This window comes from Bufo gargarizans, chromosome 5 (genome assembly GCF_014858855.1).
Source record: "Bufo gargarizans isolate SCDJY-AF-19 chromosome 5, ASM1485885v1, whole genome shotgun sequence".
In the NCBI taxonomy this organism is placed as follows: Eukaryota; Metazoa; Chordata; class Amphibia; order Anura; family Bufonidae; genus Bufo; species Bufo gargarizans.
This window is the reverse complement of record NC_058084.1, coordinates 343,369,784-343,387,017: the sequence shown is the minus strand read 5'-3', so window position 1 is coordinate 343,387,017 and position 17,234 is coordinate 343,369,784. Positions and strand designations below refer to the sequence as shown.

The window sequence follows — 17,234 nt, the reverse complement described above, 5'->3', positions numbered from 1 at the left end:
TTACCGGAAATTCTCACCTAGGCTGGCTGTACTGCTTTGCTATATAAATGTCTGGCTGCAGCAGCCGCATGACCCACGTCAAACCAGATGTTGACACGGGGAGATTTGAAAGCTGCAGCAGCCACGTGACCTACATCAAACCAGATGTTGATGCGAAGAGACCTTAGAGCTGTAACAATGCGGGGGGAGTGAAGGAGATCAGGTAAGTATGATTCCCTGTGCACGCTTTGAGGCCTGCCCAATAGGCCTCGAGGTGTAAACAACCGCTTTAACAGAAGTGTTTGTCTATTCTGAAGACACCTGGGCCATTATGAGGCACTGTCAGAGGGAAAGGACGCAGACAAAATGGAATGTGGTGATCACAAGAGACCAGGGGCACTAGGCAAGAGACTCAGGACAACTGCCCCCAAGGCCTGCTGCTAGATATTGCAAGAAAATTGTGTTTTCCAATGTTCTATGTAAGATTGTCATACATATTCTGTTAAAATATCCTACAAAGTTGCTGCTGATAAGACATTGGTTTATTCCAGTTAAGGCAGCGTCTTATAATTTGAATTGCGCTTATTTAACAGTAATATACCCTGGCGCACGCACACACCTGTTACCTAGAATACAAAAAATGGTGTGTCAAAACAGATTTCAGAATGTGATTTGATATAGGCAGCTGAAATGACAAAAAGCAATACACACGTCTCCTCAGCTCTTCCTACTCACAGCGTTCAATTACAGAATGCAGAGACTGGTGAAGTCTGATCAGACGTGCACAGCTCTACCCAACAGGAAATGTAGCAGGTGCCTGCTTCGTCTCATAGCAGCCGTACTTGCTTTGTTTCTCAGCCAACCGCAACCCATACGCAGTCTGATGTGCAGGATGTGGCTTTATTCATTTTCATTTTAGTTCTCTAATATTAACATTTTGTAGTGAGGAGAGGTTCACATTCAACAAACCTACGGTTTAACCCCTTAGTGACCACCCATACGTGTTTTTACTGACGTAAACAAAGGGGGTTTTAGCTAAACAGCTTGCTTTAATCAATCATTACATGTACTTAAAATGGTGCATTAAAAACTATAACTTGTCCTGTAAAAAATAAGACCATATACAAGTACATTTTTGAAAAAACAAAAAAGTCCTAGCTCTTGGAATGCAATTTAAAAAAAATGTGCTTGGTCACTAAGTTATCTAGTTTAAAATAAAATTCTCTCTTCTACTGAGGTCGACCCCAAGAACACCTGATACAGTCAGCAGAACATAAGCAGTGCTTTTAAAATTGTGAGCCAACCCCAGTTGTTGGCAAGCATGGCCAGAGACAGGTAAGACATGATCAGGACATTCTCTGGCTGCGCCAATTTTTGGTTTACCAACATAATTGACTCCTCCTTGGGTTCAACAGACAAATAAAATGTGTTTTCTTAAAATAAAATAAACAGTAGAGCGTATGGGAATGTACAGAACTCTTTTTTATTCCCACACCCCTACCGTTCATCCACATCCTCTCCACTACCTTGGTTAAATTATAATTAAAGTATACCTTATCTCAACTGTACTATACAACTGTAATGACGCAGATTGTGCACAAGACCACTTAATTGGTCTTTACCTATAGCAGCCGCCTTTCCCAAATATGTCTCTTGGTACTCAGATACCCCAGCAATTACGTAGAGCTGAACTGCACAACAAGAAAAAATATCAATACTGGCAGAAAACAAGACACTAAAATAAAACTTACTCACAGATAGCAGGGAATAGCTGACTTGAACACTCTGAGTGATTGGGCATCAACTTAGCAAATGAGGTTCAATGTGGAAAATGTAAAGTTATGTATCTTGGTAGTAATAATCCCTGTGCTTCATATGTCCTAGGTGATGTAACACTGGGGGTGTCACTTATAGAGAAGGATTTGGGTGTCCTTGTAGATGGTAGATTAAATAACAGCATACAATGTCAATCAGCTGCTTCTAAGGCCACCAGGATATTGCCATGCATTAAACGAGGCATGGACTCCGGGGCAGGGATGGTAATATTACCACTTTACAAAGCGCTGGTGTGGCCTCATCTGGAATACGCAGTCCAGTTCTGGGCGCCAGTACATAGAAAAGATGCACTGCAGCTGGTACAAGTATAGAGGAGAGCGACTAAAATGATAAGGGGCCTGGAGGGTCTTAGTTATGAAGAAAATTTAAAAGAATTGAATTTATTTAGTCTTGAGAAGAGACGTCTAAGGGGGGACATGTTTAACCTGTACAAGTATATAAATGGGCCATACAAAAAATACGGCGAAAAGCTGTTCCATGTAAAATGCGCTCAAAAGACAAGGGGGCACTGCCTCCGACTGAAGAAGAAAAAGTTCAGTCTCCAGAAGCGTCAAAGCTTCTTTACTGTGAGAACTATGAATCTGTGGAATAGACTTCCTCAGGACGTGGTCACAGCAGGAACAGTGGACTGTTTTAAAAAGGGTTTAGACAAATTCTTAAAAGCAAAAAATATAAATGCTTATGAAAACGTGTCTCACTTCCTTCTGGGATTCGTGTCTCCATCTATCCCTTGGTCGAACTTGATGGACGTTTGTCTTTTTTCAACCGTACTAACTATGTAACTATGAGCATCACAGATGGAGGAGACCAGGGACGTTGCTATGGTCTAAAAACATCCGGGGCACAAGCCTACTGTATCACGCCCCCGTGAAGCCACGCCCCAGGGGGGCTCTTCACAGTAGTTATTAACCCCTTTCAGCAGTCCCCCCTTCACAGTAGTTATTAACACCTTTCAGCAGTCCCCCCTTCAGTGAAGGGGGGCTGCTGAAAGGAGTTAATAACTACTGTAAAGGGCCTAGACGTCTGGGCAACCCCACAGATCATTCCCCCACCCCCCTTGTACTTTAACCCCTTTCAGCAGTCCCACCTTCACAGTAGTTATTAACCCCTTTCAGCAGCCCCCCCTTAAGTGAATGGGGGACTGCTGAAAGGGGTTACTAACTACTGTGAAGGGCCTAGCCGTCTGGGCAACCCCACAGATCACCCCCTCATCCCCCTTGTACTTGTTCCACTGGCTGCATGGGCATGAGTTCAACTTCAATCACTTCTGTGTGCAATCCCGTTCTGTGGAGCATGATCACGCGAGACCAGTGACCTACAGCGGCGGGTCTTGCGGGATCAAACGCTGCAGGACGGGATTGTGCACCGAAATGACTGAACTCATGCCCACACAGCGCGCAAGTAGCAGAACAAGTACAAGGGGGTGGGGCCAGGCGGCCAGCATAACATTCGGGGCATTGGACAAAACATCCAGGGCTCAAGAAATGGTGCAATACTAACTTAACCATATCAGAGTTCAACTAAGCACATAGATGGGACAATACAACTGCACAGCAAAAAAAAAAAAATCTAAACATATGAAGAAAGACTGTGGAACTACAGATGCCAGGATACATAGAACAGAAACTGAACTTCTGAATAACAAAGTCTGAATAACAGAATCTGGAAGCAAATGCAAATGGCAATTAGAATAGATTCACACCTGGATATAAAAAGGCTCAACAATCTGCAACTCCACCCTAATTAACCAGGCCAAGCTGGGCAATAACTAAGCCTAAATTCAGGTGCAATTCAGGTGATCATGAAGCAACAGGGAAATTTCTGTAATGTAATGCTAAATTGACCTAAATGTTTAATTTTGGCATAGCCTTTGGCTTCTGGAATAAGGCAGAAAAGCGCTGGTTTACAGCAATCCATATTCTGTGAATGCAGAGAGCAGATGGACTCTGAAAAACTACTAACAGTCACATATGGGGTCGTTTATCAAACTGGTGTAAATAGGAAACTGGATCAGTTGCCCATAGCAGCCAAAGGAGCAGTCAAAAATAAAAAGTGGAATCTGATTGGTTGCTATGGGCAACTAAGACAGTTCTATGCAGGTGTTGGGATCGGCGGGCGGCTCAACCAAGGCAATGCTTCAGGTGAGTTGATTAATAACGTTTATTAGAGCTGAGCTCGGGTTCGGAGTTTAAGTAAATTACATAATGGATTCCGTTCTCACGGATTCCATAGCACAATTCAATGCCGGCATGCCAAATGGAATGCCTTTAGAGGCATTTCGTTTTGCATGCAGTAATAATACAAGTGTATAACCAGCAGAACAGAACCTGCGGAGTTGGCCGTACACTTGCATTATGCGGTATACAGGCATTCAATTACCTGATCCATTTCCGTGAGAACGGAATCCATTACGTAATTCACTTAAACCCCAAACTCAAACCTGCCAAGAGGCAGGTTCGCTCAACTCTAACTTTTAATGTTCGTCTCTTTACGTAACGTGGTCATCTGCAGCCTGCATTGCCTTGGTTGCGCTGTCTGCCAATCCCAACACCGGCATCCTCTGAATATGGATCATAGGAGAGATCTATTTAACCTAAAACACCCACATTTTGTAATCTCTAGTAATGTAGTCCACCTATTCCATGTATTACTTTAGTTACCACCAGGCTGTATACAATGGCCCCAATTTACTAATATGTCTGCACACTGCACCTAAAATTTGTCTAAACCTAGGATTTCTACACTTTTTTCTGACTACTTAAGAGAGAGTGGCTTAATGGAAATGAGAGGAGATTCACTGGAAACAATTCTGGTGTAAAATTCTGTCTCAATGTAAGCCGACCAATAGTCGGTATAGAAATAGACAAAAGTGTCTGTGCCTGCACCACATTTATCATACAACTTGAGCCCCTGTGATAAATTTGGTGCAGGTCTAGATTGCCGCTCTAAGTTTTGCACCATATATGGGATTAGTAAATCCAATGTTCCGTATGCAGTGTGTCTTGCAATTTATTAGGTGACTAGCAATGCCACAATGGCAGCCAAGATTTCAGCTACTCTACTATGGGTTTATCTGCAGCCCTCTGAAAAATTATTTCTGTCAAATGACAAACTCAGGTTCAATGCAGTGGCAAATTCAGCTCTGCTTCATCTGAACTGTATGAGAAAATGGGGTTTTAATAAAATTATCTTTGCGTTTCTACTTTTTTTTTTTCAAAGAGGACCAGTGGGTCTTTTACCATGTGGCGTAAAGATGAAACCAGTTAATTGTCATCGGTGGGAATACTGCGCAGTTTTAGAAATATGACTTGCTAAACTAAAAAGCAAAAAATACTGTTTACTGTCTTAGTAAAACAACAACAACAAAAAAAAGCATTAACGCAACAAATGTAAAATGTTGTTTTATCCTGAATAAGTAACAGAAGCACTGCAGAAATCCGGGAGCTTTTTGTTATGTAGACCACACCATTAGGAAACAGAGCAGCACTCATCTAATTGATTAAGATATTTTGCATGCTATAAGGTTGTGACCTAGTTTCCAACTAATATTGTGAAGGCAAATTGAATAAAAATAGAAATGCTTAATGAAAACATTACGTGAGGTTATACTGAAGAACTAATTTGCAGCACATGACTTTTCTTGGCAGTAAGATGCAAAACACCACAGAAGAACTTCTGGAATTTCAGCACTAGGAGGACATGGTGTATAACTTAGTCCACTTTAATAGCCTATGCTTAGCATGTACACCAGGAAAAGCTCCCAATGTACACACAAAGTATGGAATAAAGCGGCAGACTAAATATTCCATACACCATAATGAAGTAAAAGAAAAAAAAAAGCCTGCAACGTTGCATTTTTTATATTTTTTTTTACAAGGAGATCCTATAGGAGACATATTCTTATATAGTAGAATACATTGCAGGCTGTTGTTGGGAGGTGTACATATATGTGAAGCAGTGACCATTAATGTGACGTGAACAGGGCCTTACGTGAACACAAGGTTGCCTTCTCTTGTCATTCTCTTTGTATGACACACTCGCCCCTCCAACCTAGTTTTCACTCTTCTCTTTCGTTGCTCCTCGCCACTTCCTCTGTCCTTTCCACCTTTTTTGGAGTCTAACCCCTCACCACTCATCCCATCCCCTCTTCATCTTACTCTGGTTAATTGCTTTAAAAAGGTTCCGGCATAGACAATCCAAAATGACCCCCCTATCATGTGCCAGGGAAGGCAACCATCTGTAAATTCCTGGGCCTTACAGAAGGTCTGCACTGATTATTGATGAACCACAATGTGAAACACACTTATGCGATTGCGTACTATATTACATGAACCATTGGTGGTGTGACACAGTGAGAGATTTGGTCCGGGAAAACTGTTATTTTCCTTCCAGCATATGTTGCTGGGCTGATTTACAGCCAGAAGAGGTCAAATACCCGACCAGATTTTAAATACCGGTCAAGGTTTTGGCAGCACCTGGCTGTCCTTAAATAGGCAGCTGGGCTCAGAAGCCAGGTCTCTGTGTTGGGGATCTGGGAGTCTTGTGTCTGAATGAAGGTTTGCTACCTGTTTGGCATAAAAACAGGTTGGTGCTGCTTTCATCAAGGACTCTGAGGCAGAATTGCTGCATGGTGTTAATTACCACAAGGTGACTTTTAGTTTGACTATGACTGTTTGTTTTGTCACTTGCCTAAAGTGTGAATAAAACACTGAACCGTTTGATTCAAAGAACTTGTTGCCTCTATACTGTGTCCACTAATCCTGTCTAGCAGAGCGAGTCCCCACAATTGGTGGAGGATGCGGAAGTCTGCAGTGAGGCTGGCATGAAGGCCGAAATATTTTTGTTTTTCCGGGCACGGTTGTATGTCTTACATCAAACCAGCGATATTACAACCCTTGTCTCTTGACAAAATGGAAGCTGTCGTGAAATCCCTCATGGAGGCTAACTTGCAACAGTGGGAGGCTAATAAGCAGCAGCAGGAAACCAACTAGCTGCTATTGCAACATGTGATGGCTTTACAAGCGGCAGGAGCATCCCAGAGCGTCCACGATGCCCGAAAAGCGGTCCGTGCAGCGATCCCTAAGATGACCCCCTCAGAGGACGTAGAGACCTATCTGGCAGTGTTCAAGAAGGTGGCCGTGAGGGAGAGTTTACCCCGAGATCAGTGGGCTGAGGTCGTCGCTCCGTTCCTGGCATCCGGACCCCAGCAGTTGTTTTTCGACTTACCAGATGATCAAGCAGCCGATTACCCGACCGTAAAGGGTGAGATTCTGGCAAGACTACGGGTGAATGTGTTGGTCCGGGCCCAGCGGGTGCATCAGTGGGAGTTTTACCCAGCTGAACCCGCGAGACCTTAGTATTATGATCTGTTGCAAAAATAGCTGCCGCCTGTTGTGCTGAGTTCCACTGCTATGCTGGACCGTCTGTTGGCTGATGTACCATATTCTGGAGGGCTTTGCCGTACCCTCCTACAGCACTGGATCGGCCACGTGTCTCCTGGTAATGCCCTTGAGATGGTTGACCTGGTGGAGCACTATGAGGCTACCAGGACTCTACAGGGGGGTTCTTTTGGGAGGTTGCAGTCAAACCCTGGAAATCTCCACCCCAGACCCGGCGACTGGAGCCAGCAAATCCCGCCCGGGATATACCCCCTACAGACCTAGCTTCGTTAGTCTGCTGGTGGTTTCAGGAGCCTGGCCACATAAGGGTCGTCTGTCCCCATCGGGACGAACCCATGGATACTAACTATGGCTACCGCCACTCCTTGGTGATGGATCATGGAGATGGATCATGTGATGGACCATGTGATGGACCATGTGATGAACGCAGTGACGTCATCAAAGGTCCTATTCCTCACAGATGAAGACAGAAGAGATGCCGACTGCGCGAACAAGTGGATTAAGGTGAGTTAAATTATTATTTTTTTAACCCCTCCAGCCCTATTTTACTTAATATTCTGTATTCAGAATGCTATTATTTTTCCTAATAAACATGTTATAAGGGGAAATAATACAATCTACACAACCTTGAACCCAAACCTGAACTTCTGTGAAGAAATTCAGGTCTGGGTACTACATTCAGTTTTTTATCATGCGTGTGCAAAACGCATTGCACCCGCACGATAAAAACTGAACAACGGAACGCAATCGCAGTCAAAACTGACTGCAATTGCGTACCTACTCGCGCGGGTTTGCCCCAACACATCCGGACCTTATCTGGACACGCTCGCGTGAAAGAGGCCTTAGATCTACATATACCTACAATGTTGTTTACGAACAAACAATGACAAAATGCCCAAAATAATCATAAATATTATTCATTTTATTACAAAAAATTCATGACATATCATAATATATCAAATAAAAAATAGTGGGGAACACCAGTAGAAAGGCAATGCCAGAATCCACTGGCCTATGCTGCTATCACCCAGCAACAGTTGTTAAACATGTCAAACACAGCTGAATTATAGATGTATAGATAGTTAAGTCAAAAAAGTAATAAATTGGCCCAATAGGAAGCTCCTGATGAAGCTGAGGCGAAATGCACGTCGAGGTTCCTATCCTGACCTGCGCTGCCTTTCTCACCCTCCATCATGTCCTGCGGTATACATTGTTTCTATTATTACTGTCATCTCTTGGCTCATTTTACCCTCTTACTATAGGGTTTTTTCACTTCTATTCTTTCAGGGGATTTACTTTTTCTCTTGCTCTTATATTTAGCCTTTGTTGTATCTCTGCTTTCGGCTATTGGTTCTATTGAGTGATAGGTTTCACTTTAGAATTATTTTTTTAGGGACCTGTACACATTTAGTGTGATATCTCTTAATATGCTCTATTTTTAGCTTCCCTATGATGTATAGTATTCTTCTATATTGGGCCAATTTATTATTTTTTTGACTTGACTATGTATACATCTATAATTCAGCTGTGTTTGACATGTTTAACAACTGTTGGTGGGTGATAGCAGCATAGGCCAGTGGATTCTGGCCTTGCCTTTCTATTGGTGTTCCACCCCAATTTTTTATTTTATATATTATGATATGTCATGAATCTTTTGTAATAAAATGATTATTTTGGGCATTTTGTCGTTGTTTGTTCGTAAACAACATTGTAGGTATATGTTGGTTTAAAAAAATAAAAATGCCCAGACTTATGTTTCACACATTGAGGCTTGTTTTGGTTTTGTGTTAGATCTAGCCCACCAACACGTTCTCGGCGGTCACCTGGGGCTGCAGAAAACTCGTATGGTATTCTACAGCAGTTTTACTGGCCCAGCATATTCAAAGAAATGGAAGAGTTTTGTAAGTCTTGCCCGACCCCCCAGCCACATTTCCGTAGTCCCCTAGTACCTCTCCCGATTATCAAAATACCGTTTGACCGAATAGCTATGGACCTCATAGGCCCAGTACCAAAGTCTGCTAGAGGGCATCAACACATCTTAGTCATTCTATACTACGCCACTCGGTACCCGGTGGCGGTGCCACTGCGACATACCTAAGCTAAGGAGTTAATGGAGATGTTTTCCCGAGTAGGACTACCTAAAGAGCTTCTGACTGACCAAGGGACTCCTTTTATGTCAAAGGTAATAAGGGAACTCTGTAAGTTGCTGCACATAACACTACGGATGTCCATTTACCATTCGTAAATGAACGAACGGTCTGGTAGAACGGTTTAACCAAACATTAAAAAATATGTTGAAAAAGGTAGTGTCTAAAGATGGGAAGGACTGGGACCTCCTTCTGCCCTATCTCATGTTCGCAGTGCGAGAGGTACCCCAGGCCTCTACTGGGTTCTCGCCCTTCGAACTGCTATATGGCAGACACCCTCGTGGTCTCTTGGACGTGGCCAAAGAGGTGTGGGAGCAACAAACCACTCCACATAAAAGTGTCATTGAGTACGTTACCCAGATGCAAGATCAGATAGATCTTGCATCAAGTTGCCTCTTGGTAGGGAGCATATGAGGCAGTTCAGCGAGCTCGGGTCCGCATCTTTAACCCGGGTTTTGGTTCTGGTGCCAACCGTGGACAGTAAGTTCCTGGCTAGGTGGTAGGGTCCCTTACGAGGTACTCGAGAAAATTGGAGCTGTAAACTACAAGGTACACCTGCCGGGGTGGCGAAAGCCAGCGCAGGTTTACCATGTGAATTTACTCAAACCGTGGAAAGATAGGGAAACCTGTACAGAAGACAACCCGCGACCGGGTTTTCTAGGAGAAGAGGTACTGGCCCCTCTGTCTGATGCAAGAGAGGCTGCTTCCACAGTAAAAATTGCTGACAGCCTCTCCTCTAAATAGAGAGAGTTCGTTAGTTGGAACACGGATGTGCTCTTGGACATCCCTAGATGCACTTCCATAATCCAGCATGACATTGTAACTGAGCCTCAGGCAAAAGTCAGATTAAAACCATACCGGGTGCCCGAGGCTCGACGACAAGCCATATCGGAGGAGGTGCAGCTAATGTTGCAGCTAGACGTCATTGAGGAGTCAAAAAGTGAGTGGGCCAGTCCTAGAGTATTGATACCCAAGCTGGACGGGACCTTGCAGTTTTGTAATGACGTTCAAAAACTTAACGAGGTTTCCAAGTTTGATGCGTATCCCATGCCTCGGGTGGATGAGCTCATCGAGAGGTTAGGACAAGCCCGGTATCCTTCTGTTTTGGACCTCACGAAAGGGTACTGGCAGGTGCCTTTAACAGAGGCTGTCAAAGAGAAAACGGCCTTCATCACACCTGAGGGGCTGTATCAATATAAGGTCTTGCCCTTTGGTCTGCATGGCGCCCCTGCCACTTTTCGGCAACTAATGGACATTGTGCTCCGTCCACATCGTCGGTACGCTTTGGTCTACCTGGACGATATTGTCATCCACAGTACCGACTGGCAAAGTTACCTGCCCAAAGTGCAGGCTGTAGTAGACTTTGGAAAGCTGGCCTAACCGCTAACCTAAAAAAATGTGCGATAGGGTTAGAAGAGTACCAGGGGTATGTCATTGGGTGCGGAGTCATCAAACCCCAAGTGAACAAAATAGAGGCGATACGGAACTGGCCCGACCTGTCCCCACTAAGCAAATAAAGTCATTCCTGGGAATGGTGGGCTATTACATGAGGTTTGTTCCCCACTTTGCTACTCTAGCCTTGCCCTTGACAGGACTCTTGAAGAGACACAAGTCAGTGATAGTTCCCTGGGATGAGCGGGCGGAAGAGGCTTTTTCCACTTTGAAATCGGCCCTGTGCGGGTCACCGGTTTTGGTGACGCCCAACTTCAATACGGAGTTTGTAGTACAGACCGATGCCTCTGAAGTAGGCCTCGGTGCTGTACTGTCTCAGGAAGTCAACTGGGAGGAGCATCCCGTTGTCTTCCCCAGCCATAAGCTCACCCCAGCACTAGAATCTCTCAGCTATTATTTATTGGGGAGAAAATTTCGCCTGGTGACTGACCACTCCCCTCTCAAGTGGGTGAGCCAGGCCAAGAACAGAAATGCCCGCGTCACCCGATGGTTTCTCTCCCTACAAAACTAAGTTTTCGGTGGAACACAGGGCAGGCCAGTTACAGGGAAACGCGGATGCCTTGTCCTGGGTACCCTGTCGGGCGTGTGTTCACCCCCTCAGGGTTGAACAAAGGGGGGGGGGGGGGTATGTGACATAGTGAGAGGTTTTGTCTGGGAAAACAGGTATTTTTCCTCCCAGCATGTGCTGCTGGGCTGATTTACAGCCACGGGAGGTCAAATGGCGGACCGGGTTTTAAATGCCAATACAGGTTTTGGCAGCATCTGGCTGTCCTAAAATAGGCAGCTGGGCTCAGAAGCCAGGTCTCTGTGTTGGGATCTGGGAGCCTTGAGTCTGGATGAAGGTTTGCTATCTGTTTGGCATAAAAACAGGTTGGTGCTGCTATCAGCAAGGACTATTTGAGGCAGAATTGTCGCATGGTGTGAATTACCACCAACACCGCAAGGTGACTTTTTGTTTGAATATGACTGTTTGTTTTGTCACTTGCCTAAAGTGTGAATAAAACACTTAAAGGGAACCTGTCACCCAAAAATCGCCTATTAAGCTGTTTACAGTACCTTATAGTGCTGTATAGTCGTTTCCTGATGCACTTTTTGTTAGTTTTGCAGCATGTATGCTCAGTCAGAAATCGATGTTATATTCAGCTGCTGCCCCGTGCTTCAAGTCAGGCTTGAAGTCACGGGGGCAGCGGCCTCGGCGTCTTACATGGCCCTCTCCCCGCCCCCTGCCTCTGTGACTGACAGCCGAAATCCGATTCCGGGACCGCGCTCAACGGCCGCATGCGCAGTAAAGGGCGGCAGGAGCGCGGTCCCGGCTGCCGCGCGTACTACGCGCCGTCTTACTTTCGCCGCACTGCGCATGCGCCCGACATCCTGTATCAAACGCGCCCGCGCCCGGCATCTGGGCGCGGGCGCGTTTGATACAGGATGTCGGGCGCATGCGCAGTGCGGCGAAAGTAAGACGGCGCGTAGTACGCGCGGCAGCCGGGACCGCGCTCCTGCCGCCCTTTACTGCGCATGCGGCCGTTGAGCGCGGTCCCGGAATCGGATTTCGGCTGTCAGTCACAGAGGCAGGGGGCGGGGAGAGGGCCATGTAAGACGCCGAGGCCGCTGCCCCCGTGACTTCAAGCCTGACTTGAAGCACGGGGCAGCAGCTGAATATAACATCGATTTCTGACTGAGCATACATGCTGCAAAACTAACAAAAAGTGCATCAGGAAACGACTATACAGCACTATAAGGTACTGTAAACAGCTTAATAGGCGATTTTTGGGTGACAGGTTCCCTTTAACTGTTTGGTTCAAAGAACTTGTTGTTGCCTCTATACTGCGTCCGCTAAACCTGTCTACCAGAGCCAGTCCCCACAGTGGTTATAAATAGTTAACTGCCTGGTAATGAGGCAGAGTCTGGGCTGAGGTCAGTGTGAGGGACACATTGCTGGAAATTCTACAGAGAGGATGAATAGTAGTTTAGACAAAACTTTGTTATCAGATACATGGAGTCACATGACACTAGTGTAAGCGGGGAGATGCTGCAAGATTCCTGTGTGCAGCTAGCTAGCATTGGAGGTGAGTGACACTAGCTATAAACCATGAGGGGCACTACGTCAAGGCTTAGATGGGGCACAGATGGAGCTACAGCTAGAGAAGCTTTTTGCCGGATGTCAGATCTCTAAAAATCCTGGTTGCAAGTTCCGTCTGTGTTTGATTGCATTCCACTTAAGACATTAACACTTAAGGCCAAAAAAGATCCTTTGTCTGACTCCACTTACAAGCAGGTCATCATAATGGTAATGATCATTGTTTTATAGTTTATAGTAAGTGGCATCAGTAGTACATATGTAATACCTAATTTAACGTAAAGTAGTGAATACTATCACACAGAAAATATAGTTTTAAACAAAGACCAACCTCAATACTGGTCCACTGTTCCACGACTATGGCATCATAACGTTTTACAGTCTTTGGATCTTGCTCTGGAAAGTCTTCAAAAATAAATACACCATCTGTAAACTCTGATGAAGTATCTGTGGAGTGAACAAAAGATATTTTCAGACAAACAGTAATATGCACGGGACATCATCTACTGGAATGTATTATACGTTATATATTAAAAGTTTTTTTTTTTTTTTTTAAATGCATATTTTACCACATGCGTTTATAAAAATGATCGGTAACTTGCTTTATACTGGGAATACTCACTGATGGTTCTTAGGAATCTGTCACCATAATCTACATAGTGTACTATTAACTGCAGTACTCCATGAATAGTACTATAAATAAGGAGTCCAGATTGCAATTTTTTTTTTTCTATTCTCGACTGTTCTCCTACTATCAGCACTCAAACCTGCTCTGAAATGAATTGTCAGGACTGCTGTGTGCACAGGAGTCCTCTCTATTATATTAACTCAACACAGCAGTCTGGGCTGTGTATTTTAACGCAGCTTTGAGCACTGACAGCAGGGGAACAGCAGGAAAATAAAAAATAAAAATAACGCTCTGGTCTCCTGGGTTCCCTTTAAAGATATATATCACAAACATAGGAATAATGCCACAGAATTACATCCTCAAAATTCCTTAAATCAGGCGTTAATGGAACCTGATAAGCTTATCAGACGATAATAAAAAAGCATATTATGGCATATATATTATTGGCCATCGTCTTTGAGAAAACCAGATCTCCAGAAGACCATTTTTTGGTGCTTTTCTGGATGGTCATCTCAAAAAGGTTTCACTGCATATACTAAAATAACACCAAGACATCAGTGAGCATGGTCCTGCTTTTAGTGCATTTTAGATGTTTTCTTTTAACACCTTAACTCCATCTTTCGACCATGGTGGTGCAGGTGCTGCTCCAGCAATCAAGCAAAAGGTTGGGTCCCTGGCTGTCAGAGACAGCCAAGAACCCTGAGGAGAAGATAGAAGCGTTTTTGATTGAGTGTCTTCAATCGTAATGCTGGGTCTTAGCGCACCCAGATCAAATCTACTGGTCATCTACAAACAGTGCCAAAAAATAAAACACTTTCTGTGGCATAAAACAAAGCTAAATACGTCCATGTCCGAGAAAAAAAAAACAGTCATGGCTGCAGTGACCACTTGACCCCCTTCAACCAGGAAGTTTACTAGAAGGGACTAGAGCACAGCAGTGGCTATAGAGGACCGAAGGAGCTAGAACCCAGCAGTGGTGAGTTGGCAAATTGGTATGTATATTTCCCTCCACAGGCCTGGTGGCATATGGGGGGGGGGGGGACTGTCTGAAAGGCCTTTCAAAGATGGATAACCAGTTTAAGTTCCTTTCCAGCCTATTCAAGTCTACATCTCTCTCTGGCAGTCCCAAAAAGTTAAAAGGAGCGGCGATCACGAACGCATGCTGCCGTTCCTTTCAGCTCTAAGGCCCAAGAGAGATGATCGCTTGACTAGGGGAAAATGAGGCCCCCATTCTTGACTACAGGGACACACCATTCTCTTGATCGGCATGCGCTTCTGTGGTCAGACCCCCAATCAGATCCAGTGTATACAGGATAGGTTTTTGACATTGGATAAACCCTTTAAGGGGGTAAACTCAGAGATTGTTTTTTTTTATATAGAACCTCTCTCTCTCTGCACTGTGGGAAAATTATAGGAACTGACTTATAGGTTATAGCAGTTAACCCCGTGCATAATATAAATTACTAAGCTATTTGTCATGGTTAAAGGTATGTCCAATATTATGGGTTTAAAATAATATGTGTTTACCATACATCATTCTAAACATAACAGATATTACGCCACAGCCAAGAAAAGTGAAAATTCTAATTAAAGTTTAACACCATTTTAAAGTAAAAAAACAACAAAAACAACTAATGTTACTGCGTATTTTACTGTTCAAAATAATACAGATACATAATTTCAGGAGTTAAAAATGGCAAATTCTCCGGGGATACGGAAACTCATATAAAAATTGTCTCGGTTAACAATGCAGATTTATTACTGAAGGTAACAAAATGGAAAACCTCAGTAATAGCTGTGAATGCCAGAAAGCAGTAGCGAATGTACAGTAAATTTATGTGGCTCAGAATGTCATGATTTACATCATATTAATATCTACCATGAAGGCCATTGCATAGGTTCTTTGTGAGCAGCCACAGCAATTAATCTACATCTTCGGGTGTATAATCTCTTGTGAGTGACATTAATTTCCACCAATTACCAGGATAATTGGGCTCTAGAGATGTTTATTGGGTAGTCAGACCTACCATTCTAAGTCCTATGATGGTAATGTGCAAGTCTTACTCTTTCAGCCAGCAGCATGACTCCTAATCAATCAATGCTGCATTATTCTTGGGTATTGCTTCTAAATTTCAGACAGATCTGAAATTTAAAGTGATACGCTGATGTATAGTATATACATACTATGTATGTGCAAGCTAAGGCCTTCGCACTAGATATAAGCAAAAAGGTGGACCCAAGGGAAGTAAGTGTTTGAGAGGAGGTGAAGGGTCTGTCACCGCTGGGCTAATGGCGATCACGAGACACTGCTTTCAATGAAGGGGATAAGCACTGTAATGGCTCATAGCCACAAGTCTTTATAGGCCCTTATTTCACCCCAGCATCTAGACAACAGTGGAAAAGCATTCTTGAGTGAGGTTGCTCATATTATAATGAAAAATAAAGCCTTGTTTTTTCACAAAAATCTCACATGAAATCTTCAGACACGTCTTTCTTGTTATGTTCATTACAACTAGTCACAGACCACAGTGGCTGCTTTGTCACATCTGGAGAACCCTTTCTTACCCACAGGTGTAATGAAAACTTAGTTTTGTCCATACCATGTCAAGAAAGAAGAAAGATATGAAGGAGTGTATTCACTGAAGATATATAGTGTGCACAACAAAGCCATGTAGGTAACTGTACATGTACAACTTAGAAATGAAAAGCAGAGACATCAATTACAGTAGGTCAAATAAAAGTCAATGTTAGAAAAACACGGGTGCATACAACTCTAGGCTAGGACTCTCCAATAACTCAATGTTAGCCAAATACTACTGTCTAAGAGATGCATGTGCCTATGGGAAAAGACTGGATAAACAACAAGATTCTGGTGAGGTGGGTTGAATGGAAGCAGAGTCTCTTTCCTAAAGGTGAAGGACACCATTTTTCCTTAAAGAGCTTGTCTCACCTGGAACATTGGTGACATCTCACTAGGATATTCCACCAATGTCAGATAGGCGTGGGTCCTAGCTCTGGGACTTATACCTATCTCTAGAACAAGAGCGTATTGCACATGCTCAGCCTCCCTTCACTTCTATAGAAGCAACGAAAATAGCTGAGCACTGGCTTGGCCATTTCTGGCAGTTCTATAGAGGTGCAAGGAGGGGTGGCCACGCTTTCCCAGTGTGCTTTTCCTTAATTCCTATAGGACTTCTGAAAATAGCTGAGCGCGCGGCTCAGCTATTTTCAGGGCTCCTGTAGGAATGGGTGCCCCATTCTAGGGGTAGGTGAGGGACCCACAGCTATCTGACATTGGTGGTATATCCAAGCCATCTGCCTCCAATGTTCCAAGTGAGACAACCTCTTTAAGGTGGTTGTCCAAGAGTATACTATTGAAGGCCTATTCTCAGGATCAATATCTGATCTGATAATCCGCACTCCTGTTGATCAGCTGTTCAGCTCTGGAACTACCCAGCAATATCCATTGTGTAGTGGACAGAGCTGGTAATTGCATCTCTGACATCAAGCATACAGAGACACATTAGGTTCCCACAGAGTCCTACAAGAGCCACTGCTGCAGCCAAAACATAACGTCATGGCTGCAGCGGCCGAGAACATTGGATCAGTGGTGCTGGAATGGTAACATTTTTAAATAAATTATTTTACTACCAGTACTATCATCAAACAAATTCAAGACTTTATTTACTAAAATCTAAGGGTTCTAAAGGGAACAC

The 17,234-nt window shown here is 43.9% G+C and overlaps 1 protein-coding gene across 1 annotated transcript in view; it reads right to left on the bottom strand.

Moving 5' to 3' along the window:
* The window catches only part of RFTN1 (raftlin, lipid raft linker 1), a 340,728-nt gene that overhangs the window by 34,865 nt on the left and 288,629 nt on the right, over positions 1-17,234 (bottom strand). Inside the window, exon 7 of the mRNA XM_044293566.1 lies at positions 13,222-13,337. Coding sequence (XP_044149501.1) covers positions 13,222-13,337 — 116 coding nt within the window. The remainder of the gene's footprint in view (positions 1-13,221; positions 13,338-17,234) is intronic.